Here is a 22,462-nt window from a genome sequence, read left to right as displayed (position 1 = left end):
AGGAAACATTAAGTTAAACAGTCTTTATCATGTTTATATAATTTTATTCCAGTCCTATTTTACCTTGAGTATTTTCATTAGGAATGGCTATTTCACTATCATTCTTTTTCTTCATCTTAATTATTGCATTAAGTTCTACAGTGTTAAAATGTTTGTCATTAAAATATACAGATATTTTCAGATAAAGGTAGAGAACCAATGTATTTATCTTTTGCAAAATTCTCAAAATTTAACTGGTCCCTAAACAGGCAACAAAATTTTAAAATGAATTTACTAGTAACTTACTTTAAAATAAGTAATTAAATAAATCAAAAGATAAAGCAAATTATCACTGCATTTATTATTTTTTTTATAAAATGCATTTTCAGAAATGTTTCATCAGAAACTGGTACTACAAAAATAAATATAAAACAAATATACATGTTTACATATGTTACTTATAACATAAATACACATTATTTACATGTTTGAATACTCAAAAACTCCAGCATGTTTTTTCCATGATTCTCAGAGTGTCTGAGAAGTAGGGAAAACAATAAAAAAAGCATAAATATACCACACACCATTTATATTTTTGCTTTTAAAAGACTGTCCAATACAAATATATGAACACAAAGTTTAGGGGCATATGTTCTAAGAGCAGTCAGGCATACTATTTTAATCTATGACCAGTACATATTTATAAGCTTTATTCTGCTTTGTTCTCTCACTAGATTAAATCCATTATGGTACAGATTAAAATTGTCTTTTATAGAAAGGCTTTCTGAGGAAGTTATATTAAATAAAAAAAAGTCACTTTATTTGAAAGCCAACAAAAAGTTATTTATTAGACTTAAATATCTAAAAAAGGAGTTTTAATCATTCAAAACTAGGAGCTGAATTAGAAAACATCAAAAGGATGGAAGAAAGACACTGCAATTTCTGTTTGATATATTCTGGTAATTTTTCATTTTCTCCATACCTAAGTGAAGCAAAGAAAAAAAGACAAAAACATAACTTAATTTCTTGGTTTGTATGAAAGTACCAAAAAGCGTATTATATTTTTCAGTAATTCTCAATGAGAAGAGGCGTCTTAGAAAAACTATACAAAATTATTTAAATTATTTAAGTAGACACCTAAATCAAGTTAAGCATATCCAATTTGCTTCCTTTTAAAATAGATCACTTTCCAAATGTATTTAAATAATAAAAAGAAAATCAGGTCAAAAAACTTGAACCAGCTATATATATATAATTTCTAAAGCAAGTTGAAAATTGGATTTTTTATTAAATTGAAGGCCCTAAAGAACATACAAAGCCTTATTAAATTATTTACTTTAACATATAGAGAAAAAAAAATTATAGCAAAGGGCTAAATGTCAACCATTATTTTAAGAACTTACCTAGTTGTTTGACCATTTGGTGATGTATAACTGATGGAAGACACTCCTGCTTGCACAACCAACTGGGACCCATCATTGAACTGAACCCACACAGCTCCACTAGTTAACTAGAAAAATAATAAATACAAAATTACTATACAGTAGAAGATTTAAAGTTCTTAAAAGGTACTCATGTTTAACAGGTTTTTCATATAGTTAAAAAAAAAGCAACCCTCTAAGATAAAAATTTGGGGCTGTGATGGGAGTAACACCAAGAATACTCATTTTTTAGATTACTCCTTTAATAGCTAGGACATTATAATATTAAAATGATTCCAAATGAATCCTGTTTCCCATTCATTTCTACTAATATGTTGGAGTATTTGTGCATCCTCTCTTCTCCCCCAACCCCAGCAGCATTTCTAAACAAGAAGAGATTTAGGAAACAACCAAAGTAACATTTTCTTAAATTAGTATTTCCCTCTATTCTCTGTCCTTGAGTCACAGACTTTCTCTTCTGCCTGAGAACATTACAACATTCTAATATACAATGTGCCGCTCCAAACAACAGACAGGAGACATGGACAGTGGAATCAAACAGACCAGGACTGACATCCAGATTCTGCCAACTAATGAGTCGGACTATGCATATCAGTTAACAATTATAAGCCATAATTTTACTATTTATAAAAGGAGGTAACACCAACGCTACTAAGTCTTATTTTGGGGAATAACAAGACAGTATATATGAAAAACATGGCACTGCATAGCAGGTACTCAAATGCTGAGTTCCCTTCATTTATTTTCTACCCTCAGAAAGATCTAGTTTGCATATTAACTTCACTGGCAAGTAAAAATTACATGAACTATGCTCAAGTTTCCAACCTTCAAGCTTTCAGATAATATACACATATAGGCTTACACCTACATATAATTCTGTAAGTTTGAAACTCAGTGTGGACTTAATTTTTAAATGCAAAAATCCTTTTCTGCCAAATCAAAGTTACTATAGTGATAGATTACAGTTTCTAAAACTTAAATGTCATGAACATCATTCTCAATTTCTGACAATTGGCCATTATCATGAGACCTTTATTCTGCCTTTTTTGTTTTTAAATTGAAGCATAGTTTACATACAATATTATAGTAAGCTTCAGGTATACAACATAGTGATTCAACAATTCTATATGGTACTCAGTGCTCACCATCTGTCACCATACAACATTCTTATAATTGTAATATTATTATTGAAAAGACTCTATTCCCTATATTGTATTTTTCATTTCTGTGACTTACTTGTTTTACAACTAGAAGTTTGTAACTCTTATTCCCCTTCACCTAGTTTGCCAATCCTTTTCCCCTTTGGCAACTATAGTTTGTTCTCTGTATTTATAAGTTTGTTTCTGTTTTGTATTTTAGCTTCCACATGTAAGTAAAATCATATGATTATTTGTTTTTCCCTGACTTGTTTCACTTAGCATAATACCCTCTAGGCCCATCCATGCTGTCACAAATGACAAGATTTTATTCTTTTTATGGCTGAGTAATATTCCATTGTATATATACACATACATCTTCTTTATCCACCTATCAATGGACACTAAGTTTAAAACACTTGCTTTTAAAACTTTAAAAACAAAAACAAACCACCTACACTTTAACAATCTGTTAGCAACAGTACCTAGATTTTCCCAACTTTATACAAATAAAAAATGTCAAAATGTTTACTATAATCAATGTAAAAAATGGTGTAGAAACTTACAAAAAGAAATTTGCAAGTAATGATTTATATTTTTTGGTAATTTTTCCAATCACTATGAAAACTAAAGAAATTCATATTGAGAAAATTCACTTTCCTAAAAACTTCTCACCTGTGTAGCCCAACCAACATTTTTCACAAAAACAGACTTCAAAAGTTGTGCTGATTTAGGAAGGCAACCTTTTGGATTACTAGAAGAGTTGTTTGTTCCAGAAGCTGCAGCTGAAAGCCCATGTCCTTCATTTGTAACCAGCTATAAACAATAAAAGATAGGAAGATATTATTCCCCAGTAATTTATAAGCCAAGTTCAGCAAAAGTGGAAAATGACTGGATTTTCATTAGCTTAAAATAATTTTTAATAACAAAGTTAAAAACTTGAAATATAACCACATAAACAATAAACTTCAGATTTAAAATATTAACAAAAATATATAAATATATAACCGTATTATGGAAAATTAGAAAAATGAAGGAGAAAAATCACATAGTTGCAGTTTTCATACGGGTAATTTCCCCAAGGTATAATTTTTCATAACTTCTTTATAGGATATATGTACATGTGTGTGAATATCTATTTTTTAATTCTGCACTTTTTTCTATATTGCTATATAGTCTTTATTGGCATGGTAGTTCACTGAATAAAAATTTAATAAGTTTATGTAACCTTGAGACTATCATAGACATTTAGGAAATAATGAAACTTTACCAGTAAAAATAAAATGATACATATATTAATATATTTAGCTTTCTCCTAGAGGGATCAGGTTAGGCCTCACTGAGGTAACATTTAAACCGAGACCTGAAGGGGGCACCTGGGTGGCTCAGTTGGTAGAGTCCGACTTTGGCTCAGATCATGATCTCTCAGTTTGTGAGTTTGAGTTACGTGTAGTGCTCTGTGCTGACAGCTCAGAGCCTGAAGCCTAATTCAGATTGTTTCTCTCTCTCTCTGCCCCTCCCCTGCTCATTCTCTCTGTCTTACTCTCTCTCCAAGAATAAACAAACATTAAAAAAAAATTAAACTGAGACCTGAAGGATGAGAAAGAATTAGCCATTAAGAGATTGGGAGAAAAGTTCCAAGTCAAGTGAATAGCTTATGAAAAAGCCCTGAAAGTTTGATTTTCTTGAAGAACTAAAAGAAGGCTCCTGAGGCTCAAGAATACAGAGTGTAAAGTAGGCAAGGGAAAGTAGGCAGGTGATAGTAAAAGCCATTATAAGGAATTTAAATTTTATATGAAGGGCATGAGGCAATCAGTAAAGAGTTTCAAGTATAAAAGTGACATGTATTTACTTACAGAAGGATTAAACATTGGTGCCTGTTTTGGAGAAGCAACACTATTTATGACCATTTTATTCAAAGATGCTTTCTCCCTCATCAAGTAGTTTGGATCCATAGGAGGAGGTGGTGATAAGGTCTTAGGTGAACTAGTAATACCAGGTTTTCTGAAGGGGAAAGAAATGTCCAAATATATTCCCTTTAAAGCTTTCAAATTATAGAAAACTAAAATGTTCATAATAAACACCACTTTTTTTTTTTTTTTTTTACATTTCCTACACATTTTAGCACATTTAAAAGTTTTTCAAGCACTTACCTTCCTACGATTATTGGGAAAAAGGGAGCACTTCCACTTTTATTTTCCTCTTCTGAAATTACAGATTCCAGTGCTAAGCAAATACGATGGCCCTATTTCAAAAAAATAGTCCTTTTTGTCATTACTTCACCTCATTTGGAATCACTATTAATTGGTATGAAAAACCTATCACAAATATGTACATACCTCATTTGCATGGTCCATATACATTTTTATTTCCCCTTTCAAGCTATTAATTTCAATTTCACCTTTTAATGTATAAGATTTCCCTGTCTTTTCAATCACCTGAATTAAATCTTCAGTTTTGTGTATCTTTGCTCCTTAAAGAATAAAAAGAAAACCATTCTTTTATCATTTTTTTAAATATTCCTATGTTTATATTCATTATCATACCAGTACATAATGGCTCCTAGGTCAAGGTATCATTTGCTCACTGATCAGAAATAAAATTAGGCTCTCAAAGTATTCAATTAATATAGGTCATCTATTACTCTTTTCTGCACATATCTGAATTACATCTGATACCTTTATTACATTTTAAAATATCACTAATCTCATACAAAAACATAATTGAAAGATAGTTATAATTATATGTGCACTGTGTGAGTGTATGTGCTAGGTGTACCTTAAAGGAGGGGGCTTTACTGATTAAAAAGTAAGTCATCTTTACAGAATAGATTTAGAAAATAATATTCTGATTCAACTGTATCCTTTTGTCACATTTATAATTCTCATAATTTGGCATATGTCCATTTGAGTTTCTACTAAGCAATAGGATACTGTTTATTTCAGGTAATTTTGTACTATCAACCTGAATGTTGCTAAATTTGAGCTAAATAGGGAAAGAGGACCAATATACTTATTAGAGAATAAGTTGTTTATATGAAAGTACATATAAATAAATTTTGGTTAACATAATTAACATACACTGTGCTGTGTAATTTATTTGTATGACTATATATCTTAAAAATGCGTGGTGATGAATTAAAAAAAGAAAAACCCACAACTACTAAATTATAAACTAAAGGCAAAAAAATTACCATTTCTAAATGGTACTTACCATCATAAAACCAGACCTCAAAATCAGCACCAGGGGAATTCTCCATCAAAATGCATTTAGCGTATTTTGTAAAATAAGTGATTTTGGGTGACTTAGATCTTACAAGGTGTACAAATCTGGAAGCATACTGATATTTTCGCCAGTACTTCTCTATGGAGAGAAAAGAAAAACAAACTATCTGATATTAGGAAATAAAGTGTTGATTTGACATACAAATTTCATTAAAAGTTTAATAATTGATTTCTACTCTTTCTCAAAAATTCAAGTTAATAGGTTAGTAACCTCATTACCAAAATAAGGCATTTTAGTGATGAATGTCTATTATTTTAATGAGAACTAAAGACAGTATAATATAATTCTTCAGAATAACAAAATCTGATGACTAGTATCATGACTATTTAAAAAAAAAATCTGTCTTTGAATAATTGACTCCTTATTATAAGTAAAGATTCTAGGAAAGTATTAATAAATGAAATGAAAAAATTTCTACCTGAGATATCAGCATCAGACACTCAGGAAAAGATACAGTTCTTTTTATGTTAGTAAAGCATAGAGTTTTGTGGTCCCAATATACAAAAGTAAGTTTCTGCAATTCCCTGTAACTATAGTCACTTACAGTATTTAAATAGCCTTGTCTACCTGTTTGGATTTCTAATAGGGTTAGATGAGATGTATTTTCTTGTTTGTTTCTAAAGTTACCTCAGTGAAGTCTTACTAATCAATATTTAATTCCCCCATCTAGAATATCCAGAAACTGGAAAAAGAATCAAATTTGGTTAACCATAATTACAAATGATCATTTATATAGCATATTTATGGCTTCAGAAGTCAAAAATGAGATACTTCAAGTTGAATTTTAAACATGATTCTAGACAAATTAGTAACTAAACAAGTGTACGAATCGTATTTGTATGATATATGACTAATATTCCATAGTTAGTTTTTACTTAAATATGTGAGAACACTGAATGAGAATAAATATTGGATTAGTAAGGCACACCACCTCTCACCACATATAAAGTATGAGAACATGAATTACAGCCTGGCTGAAGCAAGACATTTACAATCTATGACATTCACATATATAGAGTTTATGTATATATAAATTACCTAAGTTTATTGCCTGGTAAATTTACATACCTGGTAAACTGTCAAAGCTATACCTACTGATGTTGTCAGTAGGGGAGGGAGGTCTATCAGCAAGAGGAAAACCTCTTCCATCATTTGGATAATAAATAGTGATCTGCCAAAAAAATTGTTTAAGAATTCTAATTATATGCCATTAAGTTAAAGTGCTATATTTTGTTAATAAAAGTTGAAAAGCACGCACGTGTAAAATTAAAATATTATTTTATTGAAAATGCTAAATATTTTCTAGAAGTCATTATTTTGCTTTTCAAACTTAAGCTTAAAGTTCAGATTTTGCTCCAAGTTATAATTATTTTTGAAACCATAATAATTAAATATATCTAGTATACTATTTTAGTTTTTGAATTTAAGAGATACTATCATATAATATTTCTTAATATTTCTTAACTGACTGAGCCACCCTGCTGCTCCAAGAAAACCAATTTTTAAAACTTAACAATATCCCTGGTAGAATGAATTGGAATGCTAAATATTAAATGCTAATTTGAAGTTGCAAGATAATAAAGTAAAGCCACATTACCAGATTTCCATCACTAGATATTTGAAGAACTTCTTTCACATATTCTTGAGATGTATGTTCCTTTAGAAGCTCCACACATACCTCCTCTGAATCAAGTATACTAACCTTAAGAAAAAAAAACAGAAATAAACTAAAATTAATAACACTCATTTACTATAATAGTTCTGACATATATTAATACTTAAAAGTACTTAACCATAGCAGAAACAAAAATTTAAGTCAAAATCAAGTGGCTGCTTCTCTGCAACAGTCTAAACCAGAGGTGTATTTGAACACAACTGTGAAACACACAGAGCAAAGGTAAGAAGGCATAATTAAGTGTGAAATGATAACCAGTGAGCAGAATGAAAACAGAAGGCAGGGGTGGAGAATACAGACTTTGAAAAGACAATAGCAAGCCAAACAAAGCCAAGAGTGGGTGAAATAGAAAACAAGGTACAAACAGGAGAAAGATGGAATTAAAAAAAAAAAAAAAAAAATCACAATTTTAAATTCATACATCAATTTAAACTCTAAACTTGATTTTGGGCTTATTCCTTTTCTTTAAATAGTTTCAGATGTTTAAAAAAATTCTTTTTTCTACTTTATCTTTCTGACTTAAGACTAGACGAAATACAGAAACAAAAGCAAAAGATAATGTTAAATATTAATTTAGTAATTGGAGCTGTGAATAATATTTAACACAGTATTTAGCCAGTGTTGTTTTTAAATATCTTTCATTATCAATAATTTAAAATTCAAAAGCTGTAAATATCAATTCACCATTCTTAAAGTAGCCAGAAGAAAACAAGAGCTATTTTCCCATAAGCTCACAAATCTCTTTTCTTTTAAGGGAGTTTATCATGTAAATATCAAAAGTACAGGGACTAAAGAAATATATTTGATACAAGAAAGCATCACATAGTAATTTAGAAAAATGATAGACATACCACAGCCTTTTTCGTTTTTTGTCTAATTGGTTTTAACCTGTAAGCAGTCAAAGGAGATGTAATGCTTCGTAATGTACGTTTCTGATAACCCAATGGTGGCTCCACACCCCTAGTCTTGCTTTGTTCAGAAAGAGGATCTGAGCCAAAAACAGATTCTTGTTGAATTATCTCAGGTTTACTTTGAAATGCAGTCATATATTTCATCGTATTCAGCTGCTTTGTAGAATGCACATTTTCAGAAGCATCAGGGCTCTTTTTGGCTCGTGTATCAGTCCAAGCATTTCTTGATCTGTCCTGCAAATCTGGATGGCCCTGGAAATCTCTGTTTGGGCTAATGCTGTTGTGCTCAGCAGTTTCTCTTAAATGAGCTATAATATACACAGAATGAAGCAATTTAGTGAATAACTAAAAAACTGAGTCTACATAACACAATGTCATGCTGGTATTATTCTAACATCAATTTTTTTTGAGGTACAAAAGAAATCTAGTAAAAAAATGCTCATAATATTTCTAACAAATAAGCAATTTTATGATATGACGTAATAAAAGAATAACTTTAGAAGAACATTTTAAGCCAGGTTGCAAAGAAATACCTTTATATTCCTAAAACTAAGAAAGAAGAGATATTACTATGAAATTATTTATTCAATTAAGGCAAAATCTAGTCACGTAGGGTCGCTTACTAATTGTAAAACACGCAACTGCCAATGCTCCAATAAGTACGGAGTTGAGAGGAATTCTGAGGTAATCAATCATTCTATTTAATATGTAAATATACTCTCTTTAAACTGAGATCTATTCCTATCTTTACTTACAAAATATGCAAGTAAAAGCAAAAAACAATACATGAAATAGCTTTAATAATATTTAATATTGCAGGTATATTTGCATTATGTTCTTTAAAGTTCTTGTTGAATTTTACCCATACCTATTTTATGTGGTTTTAGAGTTTACAAAGGAACATTGTTTTTTTAAAAGCCCTTAAAATGATTAGACTACTCTGTAAGGCAATTTTTTTAATGCTAACCTCTAAATATTTATATCGCAATTTTTTCCTTAAATCACTTTTTAATGCCTTTCTTCCTGCGACTCTCATTGACAGAAAATATTTTGTACCAAATAATATACTTTAAAACTGCAGCAGCACCAGATTATAAACAAGGTTATTTCTATTTTTCAGATATATCCATATCTCCAAATAAAAGTACCTATAAACAAAACAGGTTAAGTGCAAGATTAAGTACATAGCAATTTTATAGTTTAAAAAGATAAACTTGATAAAAAGATAAATTCATCAACAAGTATATATAAAAAGATTAATTTCCTTTTGGATTCCTGAAAAGAATATATATTTGTTAAAAAGAAAAAAAGATACTGGAGGGGACATAACAACTCTGCTTAAATTACAGTCATATTAAACACACTTTGTCTGAAGTAATATGATACTTAGTAGTAAAAAGTGATCTCCTCCTCACCATATGTTTTCTTTTTCATTCTCTTTTTTCTCATCATTATTTTCCAACCCACCTTCTGTGAGTCTGTCATGTTCATTAATAAGAAATGCTGAACTTTCAAACTCTATACCTGAAGTAATGACTTAGATGACAGCTGTTTAAAAATGTTTAAGTTTTGGGGTGCCTGGCTGGCTCAGTCAGTAGAGCATGTAACTCTTGATCTCAAGTTCATAAATTCAAGCCCCATGTTCAACCTACAGATTACTCAAAAAAGTTTAGGTTGTAGTGGTTGTGTACTTTAGTGTTATGTGAGGTCCCATCAGTAAACCATGATGTCCACATCAGCCTCTATTTAAAAATAAGGTCAACTATCTTTTGATTATTTTATAGGCATTGATAGGTGCTTCCTTTAGATAGGCTGCAAGAACATAGGGATAAGGAGGAAAGTCTCTGAGCCAGGCTGCTTTGGGTTCGAATCCTGGCTCCTCTGCTTATGGGAGTGTAGCTTGGCAAATTAAGGTTTGTGCAACACAATTTCCTCATATGTAAGATAGGGCTAATGATAATATCTTCTACTTTGTGTGTGAGAATTTAATAAGCTGGTATTGGTCAAGCATTAAGGAGAGTAGGCGATAGAGCAAATATTTAAAATGAGCACTGTTATTGTAATATAGTTTATGGAAAACATACTATTATTTTTTGAAAATCTATCATTTTCTTAAGAAAACCCAAACAGAAAACGCACCCTTTATTTGAAGATTCCCAAACCACTGTTGTACCATTTCAGTCTGTGATGTCTGGTCTGGAAATGGAAAAGGAGTTTTTCCTGGACCTAGATGATTGGAGCTAAACAGAGAAAAAAAATTCTCATAAACTAATAAAAAATTAACAGGTAATAACTTTTTAAGATAAAAATATTTTAAAAGGTAGCTATCATTTGATTTGAATATCTGAAAATTTTAGGCTATCTGTAGAAATCAATATTTGCATAGCTAAATTGTCTCTAAGAAGCTAAACTTCCAGACCAAAATGCCCATGATACTGTGTTTCCATATGGCTACTGCCCTCTTATAATTTAAGCATAAAAATCAAAGATCAGAAAATGTATAAAACAAAACACTACAGTCACTAAAAAATTAGCCTTCATGTGAGAAGCAGTCAATAATATGATTATTCATCATTGGCTCAGCTTGTGTTTGTGTGTGAGAGAGAGAGGGAGGGAGAAAGAGAGACAAAGGGAGGGGAGAGGGCAAAAGGGGAGAGAAAGAGAAAGAGAATAGTTACTATGAGTACTTTAGGGATCAGACACATTTATTATACTTTACACTACAGACCTGCTTCATAAATAAAATGAAACTAAAGATTCTCAAGTATTTAAAATACTACAAACACATTCATGAGCGCATACATTCATTCTGAAAGTCTCTTAACTACAATTAAAAATAATCATTCTGGGGGCACCTGGGCGGCTCAGTCGGTTAAGCATCCGCCTTCAACTCAGATCATGATCTTGCAGTTCGTCAATTCCAGCCCTGTGCCGGGCTCTGTGCTGAGAACCCAAGAGGCGGGAGCCTGCCTCAAATTCTGTGTCTTCCTCTCTCTCTGCCCCTAGCCCTCCTCACACTCTGTCTCTCTCTCTCAAAAATAAACATTAAAAAAAATTTTAAAAAGGTCATTCTGATTTTCTAATAATAGAAATCATAGTTAGAAGTACCCTAGGAACATCTGATAATGTTAGAAAAAATTAACTCCCCTTAGTTAGATGCAGCTTTATATTTGTGCTAATATAACACTTAAAGAAAAACAAAATGCTTTTGATAGAATTATTCTTACAGTGCTTGATCATTATCAGGTCTTTCAAAAGATCCAGAACTTTTGGAAGTCTTTTCTTTAAAGAAGTGAAAAACATTGACATTGCTGTTTGTAGGTGAGTATCTTTCTTCATCTACTCCTGATCTTTTGGGTTTTGAAAGCATTTCAGCTGAGTGACATCGTTCCATTGTATCTGTTTTTGCTCGAGACTGACTATTAAAAGTACCAGATCTATCAGAGGAATGGGCTCTGCGAAGGTATCGAGAGTGTGGCCTTTCTTCTGCATCCTGGATTACTCTTCCCCTTCCACTATTGCTGGTTTCTTGTTCTTGATTTCCCCACTGAGTATAAAAACTGCTTCCATCTCCTGAAGAAGAAAAATCACTTGAATTTTTATTCTTTGGAAATACAGTCATTTTATTTGGGAGTGGCTGACCAATCAAAAGTCTTCTTCTGTCAAATAAACTACCACTTATACTGGTACTGGAAGAAGCTGTAACTGCAGTAGAAATTGTGGCATGTCCACTATCAATAGAGTCTTCTACAGTTCCTAAATCTTTACTTTTTGTTGAAGAATTTCGGGACATAAAAGGATGGTCTAATACTGAAGACAAACTTAAACGATCTGCTGGATTTCTACGAAGTAACTGGTGAATAAGGTCCTTGGCCTTTCTTGTCAAAAAAGTTGGCATTTCATAATCTGCCAATACTACTTTATTTAATGTGTTCTTGACTGTGTCAGTATCAAAAGGTGGCCTCCCAATAAGCAATGTATAAAACATACAGCCTAAGGACCAAACATCAGATTCAAGTCCATGTGCACTTCGAGTTGCAATTTCTGGTGAAATGTAATTAGGAGTTCCACATAATGTATAGTGCTTTTCATGCGGCATTTTCAATTGAGTTGCCAGCCCAAAATCAGCAATCTTGATGTTCATATTACGCGTAAGTAAGAGGTTGGAAAGTGTGAGGTCCCGGTGTAATATACCATGAGAATGGAGATACAGCATTCCTGTGATGATCTGGTGCATGAAGTGTCGAGCTGTTAGAATGCAAATAATAAAGTTTACAATTTGGAAAATCTGAAAGGTTCAGTATTTAGAATCTTAGAATTCAGTATTTAGAAATCCAAGTACATGTACGTAAACCACAGTATTACATTAGAATGCCTGCTTGCAGCTTATTAGTCTCATAAACCAAAATACAACTATGATAAATTTAAGATTTTAAAATTCCTTTTAAAACAACTGGGCACCCCTGCTAATCTCTTTCCTTTCTAACTGATGCATTTTCTATATAGTTAAGGAAAGTTTATTATTAGTAATTGAGACAGACTAGAGTAACTAGGGTACCCAGAAGGCCATAGCAATAAGAGAAAATATTTATAATTGTATGAACTCATGAATATATTCTAATTGTAAAAAAAAGCAAGTAATATGTCTCATGTCCTCCCAAACCCTCAAAAAAATAACCACTATAGTGTATATATATTGTTTTATATAAATCTACAGAAATACACTGTAATAAGTTATATGTAAAATGGTATAGAAATTTACAGTTTCATTACTTTTTTCCCCACTTCATAGTATTTCTTGAAATATTTCCATATCAGTACACATAAATCTTCATTTTATTTCATTGACATTAATTAGTAATTTCTGTTACTTCAAGATTACAAAAAAACATAGCAATGAACATTCTGGAAATGCTGGTTTTCTTGTGCATATGCATGGGGTGGTTCTCTGTTAAATTACAGAAATAGAGTCACTGGGTTGAAGAATAAAATTTAGCATTTTAAAGGGCGCCTGGCTGGCTCTGTTGGTATAAAATGATACTCTTGGCCTCAGAGTCATGAGCTCAAGCCCCACATTGGGCGTGGAGCCTACTAAAAAAATAGTATTTTAATACTTGCCAAATTGTCCTCCAAAAGGCTTTTTTTTTCCTATGTACATTCTTGTTAACATTTGGTAGTCTCAATTCAATGATTTAAAAAAATGGTATTCCATTAGTGTAGTTGGCATTCTTATCTATACAGATTTAAACATCTTTTCATATATTTATTGGTACATATATATTTCTCCTTTCTCTTCTGTGAAGTCTGCTTATATCCCCTGCCCATTTTTCTATTGGATTACCCTTTTTTCTTAGGCATCCCTTGTATTTTTTTTAAGTTTATTTATTTATTTTGAGAGACTGTGAGACCCAGGGCAGGGGAGGGGGATGGAGAAGAGAGAGACAGAGATAATCCTAAGCAGCCTCCATGCGGTCAATGTGCAGAGCCCAATGCAGGGCTCGAACCAGCAAGCTGTGAGATCCTGACCTGAGCTGAAATCAAGAGCCAGATGCTCAACCGACTGAGCCACCCAGGCACCACAACATTCCTTGTGGTTTTTAACATAAATTTGCCAGTCATACATTTTACAAATATTTACTCCTATTTCGTGTTTTGAATTTGACTTAACCTTTTATCAAACATGTTCTTAATTTTAATTAAGTCAAACTGATAATTCTTTTCCTTTATAGGTTTTATAGTTTCTGTCTTATTTAAGAAGGCCTTACTATTATTCAGTATTAAAAAAAATGCAATACTCATCATTAATGTGTGTACAGATAATTTTTAACTTTATTATTACCTTACTTTGAGTCAAAGAATATGAACATTTGCATACTGAATACATATGACCAAACTGTTTTCAAATGGGTTATACAGACTTAAATATACAAAAAGTGTAATATCAACCACATTTTTTAGCTTACTTGCAATCTCAGTTACCAGGATAAGATAACTAGAAAACATGCATTTGTGTGATGACTTAGGGACTTTATTTGATACTAATCTGAACAGTAAAAAGTTACTTATAAGAAACTGGGGAAACTGAAACTATGCATTTGATAATAAGAAATTACTGGGTGTGATAATGACTCTATGGTTATTGTTATTATATTTTTAAGTTCTTATCTTTTAAAGATACATACCAAAATATTTATACATACAAAGATATCGATGTTTACAATTAGCTTCAAAACACTATGGGAAATTGAGGGAATAAGAAGAGTATAGATGAAACAATGTGATCATGAATTGACAGTTTTGGAAGCTAGGTAGTAACTTCATGAGGGCTCATCATACTACTCTCTCAACTTATATATTTGATATTTTCCATAATAAATGATTTTAAGTTATTTGTGTTTCACTTAGAAACTATTTTATAGGCATCAATAGCATTCTAAAGAGTGTATTTCTAGATTTGAAAGGATACTAAATTGCTACCAATGATTTAATTTAAAATGTGGTTTTGGGGAAAGATGGATAACGAGTTTCTCCTTTTAGTTCTGTAATGCTTGAATTATTTACAGGAATTTCTTATTCTGTAAGAAATTTCTGTAAGAAAAATTTACAGCTTTTCTTATTCTGAGGGAGTGAAAAGTCTCCTTTTCTAGCCCAAAGTAATAATTGAAAGTTTTGTTAGGTGTTACAAAATAGCACATTCTTCAAAAACTAGTTTTTGAAGAGTAAAGTAAAAAAAAAAAAATTTTAAAGAGTAAAATTTACATATAAAAAAAAAAAAGGAGCCACCTACCTTCATTTTCTGAGAATGGTTTCATTCTGTTCTTTAGATACCTGTTCATTTCTCCATTATGGCACATTTCTAATACCAGATACACGTAATTGTTATCTTCAAAATAGTTATACAACTGAAATGTAAAAGGGCACAATAAATGATAACATACAAAAATTCAATGTTCTTAGTTACTTCTACAAAATTTGTATCTTACCTCTAAGATAGAAGGATGTTTCAATTGGCAATGTATTTTCACCTCATTTTGGACTCTCTGTACCATTCCAGCTTTGTACATGGCTTTTTTATCTATCTAATAATAACATGAGACATTTAAATGTTGATAATAAACTTCTAAATGTGGAGTTTTCATAAGTTAACTTTGACGAGAAAGTATACTTTAAGATATTGTTAAGTCCTTTTATCTACTTATGAGATCAATTTACTCTCTTATCTGTTTTCCTCTTCTCCATGCACCTAACAGAGCTTGGCAGAGTGAACATTTAGTAAGTTTACCCAATGCATTCTAATATCTTCTCCAAACTGAAAGAATTTAATAGCACAACTATCATATCTATAACAACAACAAAAATCTAGCGAAACTTTATTCCCCCACTCCCGTTCCTCTTTTTCTAGACAAGCTTTAAAACAAAACTTCCCTTTCCTTTCCCTACTGTTTAAGTGATTCTTAATTTGCTTATGGTACTATAAGACTGACCCCCTAAGAATCAAGAATAGTATTTTAGATTGTTGCAGAGTAATACAGAACTATACACAAGTAGTACTCATTATTATAAACAAATTATTTGTTCTTTGATGTCTATCAGTAACTCCAAGTTTGCATAATATATACTAGGTCTCCTGAACATTAATGAAAATAAAACATTTAAACATAGTCAAGGATCTCCTAAGTTAACATATCTATAAAGTCAATTGCTGGGCTTGCATTATTGTCTTCTGCCTAAGCAATGGGTTCTCTCCACCTATCCACCCATGATCAAAACAAACAACAACAAAGACTCATAGGTTAAGGAGTTACTGGCATCTCAAGTCACCTCTCTAATTACTTGCAAAGTAGAGATGAAAAGTTGATTGATATATTCTTACCATTTTGATTGCAACTTCCAAACCAGTGTGAATGGACTCAGCTCTGTAAACACCAGCAAATGATCCTTTACCAAGCAGATTGCCAACTTTAAAATCCTTGAAAGATAAAATTAAAGAACATGTGTGATAACTCACAGGAATAAAGAAGAAATAAGAGGAGAAGAGACTGGGAAAAGACAATAAAATGGATCGAGACGAGGGGAATATGAATTTAAATGCAAGCAGGTATTACACCTCGATACCGCAGATGTCTGGAGTGGAAAGCATGTTGACGCCCTGCGGGGAATCCCTGAAAGTCCAGGTTTGGCTTCAAGATACAGCACCCTAATGAACTGCTTCCTCAACCTCTGTGCAGCTTCAGCACCTTGCTCTCACCTCCAGCCAAACCCTGAGAGCAGAGAGCGCGGGTGGAATCCCGCCGCAGCTCCCGCCGGAGGTAACCGCCATCCCCCTGGAGAAGGGGGAGGCAGCTTTGCCCCCTTCTAGCGCGGCAGCCCCGGCGGGATAGCCAAGTTGAAACCTTGGTGTTTGGAGACGGAAGGGCGGGGCCGCGAGCGACTCACCTGTACCCCACCACTCCAGCCGGAGGGGCGGGGCGCCCCGCCCCTAGACAGCCAGGCCTGGCGGTTAGGACTCTTCCAAAGAACCTCAGTGCCCACCCCGCAGCTGTTCGATTCGTCCGGTGCCCCTTCTGCAGTAGTCTCGAGTCCCGCGACTCCAACTCCCCCACCGCCCGCCCCGCAGTGGTTTGCCAAGTTTTTTACCTCGATCTTCTCCCCGATGCAGGTCGCCATATTTCCAGGCTCAGGCCTGGGCTCCCCAGATGAGCTTCCCTCACGCAGTTCCTTGTAGGCAGCGCTCCAAGCAGCCAGCCGGTCTTGGCGCCCATCAGGCTTGGCTCTCTAGGCCGCCGCTCCTGGCGACGGCTGCATGGCCACCGAAAGGCCTCCCGGGCACCTTCCGAGACCTGGGCGGCGCTTCCGCGCTCCCATTTTGAAAAACTCCCGCCGGTTGCCGTCCCTGCAAGGCTGGTGGTGACGTAAAGAGACGGGCCTCTGTGGAGAGGCTGCGTTCGGCGCGCATGCGTGACAGGCTCTTCTTCACCACTCGCTGGAGTTTCACGAGGGCCCGGGACCGGAAATGCTCTGGCGTCCTGCAGCAATGCGAGGAAATGTTGGCCGTCACGCTTTCAGAAAACCGGGTTCACTGTGGGTAAAAGAGCTAGACTGAAAGATGAGACTTACAACTGGTAAGCTACTCAGTTCACCGTCTGGAAAACTATTTCCATTTCTATAAAGGGTTTAAAACGATTTAAAAAGTTTAAACGTTTAAACTTGACACAACAGCACAGGGAAAAAAATCACTACTAGCTTAAACACTCTTTACACCTCCGTGTGTACTCCAGCGATTTTCATAACTGTACTGAATGTGTACGGTGCTTTAAGAAATTGAACTTTCTTTACTTTTGGTAAATTGCTGTTAATTATAATGCCATTTGTATAGCAACTTAACATTTAAGAGATCTCAAACACTTTATGCAATGTATTGATCAAAAGAGAACTTTATAAGATTGGAATGATTCACTTATTGGAGATGAGAAGATTGTGATATTCATTAAGGATTTATAATGAACTCCGCAAACATAGATCTTCTGTTTATAAATGGAAAACTTTTTTCTATTACATTAACGGATATGTTAAATTTACTTAAGTTTGTCTACTTGCAAACTGTAAAATACTAAAGTCAAATTTTTATCTTTATTTCTGGAAATCTTTCCTTAAAGATTAATATGTTCTAATGCTTGAACAGTTGGTTCCAGAGTTCTGTCTTCCAAGTAGACTTGCTTTGCTGTTGAATTTTTAGAAATTCATATAACTATCAATAATGGGATTTGGGGGAGCAGGATGTTTAGCCTTTATTCCGTTAATATCAGGTGTTATATTGACTTTTTTAAAAAGGCATTTTTTCTGATTTTGTTGTTTATTTTAATGCCAGTATAGTTAACATACAGTGTCATATTAGTTTCAGATGTATAATATAGTGATTCAGCAGTTACATACATCACTCAGTGCTCGTCATGACAAGTGCACCCCTTAATCCCCATCACCAATTTAACCCATCTCCCCCAATTCCCCTATGATAACCATTAGTCTGTTCTTTATAGTCAGTTTCTTGGTTTGTGTGTTTCTCTTTTTTTACTTTGATCATGTTTTTTTTCTTAAATTCCACACAGGAGGGACACCTGGGTGGCTTAGTTGGTTAAGCATCTGACTCTTAAGCACCGGACTCTTAAGCAAGTGGCTCAGGTCATGATCTCATCAGGCTCCATGTTTGCAGTGCAGAACCTGGTTGGGATTTTCTGTCTGTCGTTCTCTTTCAAAATAAATAAACTTAAAGAAAAACTACACACACGAGTGAAATCATCTGGTATGTCTTTCTCTGACTGATTTATTTGGCCTAACCTTATACTATCTAGCTCCATTCATGTCATTGCAAATGGCAAGATTTCATTCTTTTTATAGCCGAATAATATTCCATTATGTATATGTATATGTACATATATATAAATGTGTGTATATAAATGTTTATATTTGTATGTGTACATATATACATTTATATGTATATATGTGTACATACATACACACACAATGTTGGCTATTCTGGGTTTTTTGCCTCTTTGCATAAACTTTAGAGTTTTTGGTTTTAATTTTTTTTATCTTTTATTTGAGTATAATTCACACAATATTACTTTAGTATCAGGTGTACAACATAGTGACTAGCTCTATACATTATGCTGTGTTCACCAGAAGTGTTGCTACTTTCTGTCACCATACAATGCTATAATATTGACATATTCCCTGTGCTGTGCCTTTTATTCTGTTACTTATTCAGCCCATGATTGGAAGCCTCTATCTTCCATTCCCCTTTACCCTTTTATACATCCCCCACACTCCTCCCTTCTAGCAACCATCAGTTCTCTATATGTTTGATTCTGCTTTTGGCTCATTTATTCATTTTGCTTTTAAGATTACACATATAAGTGAAATCATTATATTTGTCGTTTCTGATTTCACTTAGCATAATACTTCATATGTCTATCCATTTTATTGCAAATGGTAAGATCTCATCCTTTTTCGTTGCTACATAATATTCCATTTGTGTGTGGGTATTGAGCACGCCGAAGCCTAACCACTGGACCACCAGGGAGCGACAATGGGGGCGGGTATTGAATACCCAATAGTGGAATTACTGGATCATATACTATTTCTCTTTTTAATTTTTTGAACCTCCATACTGTTTTCTACAGTGACTATACCAATTTACATTCCCACCAACACACACAACAGTATGCCAGGGCTCCCTTTTCTCCACATCCTCCTCAACATGTTATTTCTGTTCTTTTTGGTTCCAGCTGTTCTGACAGGTACAGGTGGTATCTCATTATGATTTTGATTTACATTTCTCTAATGATTAGTGATGTTGAACCTCATCCATCTGGATGTCTTAAAAAAATTTTTTTTTAGTGTTTATTTTTGAGAGAGAGAGATAGAGTGTATGAAGAAGAGGGGCAGAGAGAGGGAGACACAGAATCTGAAGCAGCCTCCAGGCTCTGAACTGTCAGCACAGAGCGCAACATGAGGCTTGAACTCATGAGCCGTGAGATCATGACCTGACCCAAAGTTGGACGCTCAACTGACTGAGCCACCCAGGTGTCCCTGGATGTCTTTTTTAGAAAAATGTCTCTGCAGGCTCTCTGCCCATTTTTAATAGGATTATTTGTGTGTGTGTATTGTATAAGTTCTTCATATATTTTGGATATTAACCCCTTATCAGATATATCATTTACAAATATCATATCCCATTCAGTAGATTGCCTTTTTGTTTTGTTTACGGTTTCCTTTAGTGTGCAAAACCTTTTTAGTTTGGTATAGTCCCAACAGTTTATTTTTGCTTTTGTGTCCTTTGGCTCAGGAGATATATGCAGAAAAATGTTTCTATGGCTGATGTCAAAGAAATTACTGCCTATGTTTTCTTCTAGAAATTTTATGGTTTCAGGCCTCATATTTAGGTCTTTAGTCTATTTTGAGGTTATTTCTGTGCATGGCATAAGAATGCAGTCCAATTTCATTCTTTTGCATGTGGCTGTCCAGTTTTCCCAGTACTATTTATTGAAGACTCTGTCTTCTCTCCATTGTACATTATTGTGTCCTTTGTCATAGATCAGCTGGCCATATAAGTGTAGGTTTATTTCTGGATTCTCTGTTGTATTTCATTGATGTATGTGTCTATTTGTTTTCCAATATCATATTGTTTTGATTATGACATCTTTGTAATATCTCTTGAGATTTAGAATTGTGATGCCTCTAGCTTTTTTCTTTTTTCTCAAGATTGCTTTGGCTATTTGGGGTCATTGGTGGTTCCATACAAATTTTAGTATTATTTGTTCTAATTCTGTGAAAAATGCTATTGGTATTTCAATAAAGATTGCATTGATTCTGTAGATTGCTTTGGGCATATGGACATTTAAGAACATTAGTTTTTCCAATCCATGAGCAAGAACTATCTTTCCATTAATTTTTGGTGTCTTCAATTTGTTTCATCAGTGTTTTATAATTTTCAGACTATAAGTCTTTCACCTTCTTGGTTAAGTTTATTCCTAGGTACTTTATTCTTTTCATGCAGTTGTAAGTGGAACTGTTTTATTAATTTCTCTCTCTGCTACTTTGTTATTTAGTATTTAGAAATGCAGCTGATTTATGGGTATTAATTTTGTATCCTGCAAGTTTACTGGATTCACTTATTCTAATAGTTTTTTTTTTTAGTAGAGTCTTTAGGTTTTTCTACATAAATATTCTGTCATCTGCAATAGTAGCAGTTTAAATTCTTCTTTGCTGATATGGATGCTTCCTCTTTTCCTTGTCCAATTGCTATGGCTAGGACTTTCAGTACTATGGAGAATGAAAATGAAGAGAATGGACATCCTTGTCTTGTGCCTAATCTTAGAGGAAAATCTTTCAGTTTTTTTTTACTACTGAGTATGATGTTAGCTGTGGATTTTTCATATATGGTCTTTATTATGTTGAGGTATATTCCCTCAAAACCCACTTTACTGAGAATTTTTATAAGGAATAGATGTTGATTTTTTTCAGATGCTTTTTGTGCATCTATTGAGATAACATGATTGTTTAATCCTTCATTTTATTAATGTGTATCACATTGATTTTTGAAAATTGAACCATCTTTGCAGCACAGGAATAAATCCCACATGAACATTGTGAATGATCCTTTTAATGTATTGTTGAATACAGTTTGGTAATATTTTGTAGAGGATTTTTACATCTATGTTTACCAGGGATAAGGCCTGTGGTTTTCTTTTTTTGTTGTGTTTTGTATGGTTTTGGTATCAGGGTAGTGTTAGCCTCATAGAATGTATTTGGAAGCTTTTCTTCCTCTCTTATATTTTGGAATGGTTTGAAGAGAATAGGTATTGAATGTGGGAGCCCGACAGTGACCACAAGAAAGCGTGGTTAGGGACGTGGGGATGTGCCTGCACACGGCGCTCCCTGCCTGGGCAAAGCATGCCTGCAAACAGGATGCTCTGCCAGGAGGCCTGCACACAATATCCAAGTTTAATGGTCCGCTCGCAAACGAGGGAACATGCCCTCCTTAGAAGTAAGGAGAAGGCTGGAATTGTGGGCAGGCCTCTTAGTAAACATGTTGTGGTCGCTTCCTCCCTTTGCTCCCCCCTGTCCTTGAAATGTGTTTGGCTACTTGCCCTTAATTGGTAAAGGAATGCATCTTGTAGATTTCAGTTTGTATCCAGTTACCGGGGTATAAAATAAACCGCAAGAGGGGCTTGCGTAGAATTGTTCCTCCGGCTGGAGTTGTGTCTGTCCTTTGTGTGTGTCCTGTCTTTGTGTCATTTCGTTCGCAACAATTGAATATTCTTAAATGTTTGCAAGAATTCACTTGTGAATCCTTCTGGTCCTGGACTTATATGTTTTGATAGTTTTTTTATTACTGCCTCAATTTCATTACTTGTAATTGGTCTATTCAAATTTTCTATTTCTACCTTGTTCAGTTTTGGAAGAGTGTGTGTTTCTAGTAATTTATCCATTTCTTCTAGGTTTTTCAGTTTGTTGGCACATTATTTTTCATGG

General features: G+C 33.6%; 1 protein-coding gene across 1 annotated transcript; it reads right to left on the bottom strand.

Moving 5' to 3' along the window:
* Positions 1 to 365: 365 nt before the first annotated feature.
* Positions 366 to 17,321, bottom strand: PLK4 (polo like kinase 4). Its single transcript, XM_077764866.1, has 16 exons — positions 17,066 to 17,321; positions 16,302 to 16,397; positions 15,412 to 15,507; positions 15,216 to 15,330; positions 11,656 to 12,676; positions 10,568 to 10,668; positions 8,369 to 8,736; positions 7,440 to 7,544; positions 6,911 to 7,013; positions 5,771 to 5,920; positions 4,897 to 5,030; positions 4,711 to 4,802; positions 4,414 to 4,561; positions 3,233 to 3,373; positions 1,383 to 1,489; positions 366 to 961 (listed from the first exon to the last, which is right to left on the bottom strand). The coding sequence occupies exons 1-16, from the start codon at positions 17,093 to 17,095 to the stop codon at positions 859 to 861; spliced, it is 2,910 nt and encodes a 969-aa protein (XP_077620992.1). The 5' UTR covers positions 17,096 to 17,321; the 3' UTR covers positions 366 to 858.
* Positions 17,322 to 22,462: the final 5,141 nt, after the last annotated feature.

Source organism: Crocuta crocuta, unplaced genomic scaffold, assembly GCF_008692635.1.
Source record: "Crocuta crocuta isolate KB4526 unplaced genomic scaffold, BGI_CrCroc_1.0 scaffold120, whole genome shotgun sequence".
NCBI lineage: Eukaryota > Metazoa > Chordata > Mammalia > Carnivora > Hyaenidae > Crocuta > Crocuta crocuta.
Note: the sequence above shows the minus strand (reverse complement) of the source record. Positions and strands in the feature narration are given on the sequence as shown.

Excerpts from the sequence above, each read along its gene's own strand:
- PLK4 (XM_077764866.1), bottom strand. The coding sequence starts at position 17,095 with ATGGCGACCTGCATCGGGGAGAAGATCGAG. Across the intron at positions 15,508-16,301 it reads TGGAAGTTGCAATCAAAATG|ATAGATAAAAAAGCCATGTA; the intron begins GTAAGAATATAT and ends TGTTATTATTAG. Across the intron at positions 3,374-4,413 it reads CACCAATGTTTAATCCTTCT|CTGGTTACAAATGAAGGACA; the intron begins GTAAGTAAATAC and ends TATTGTTTATAG.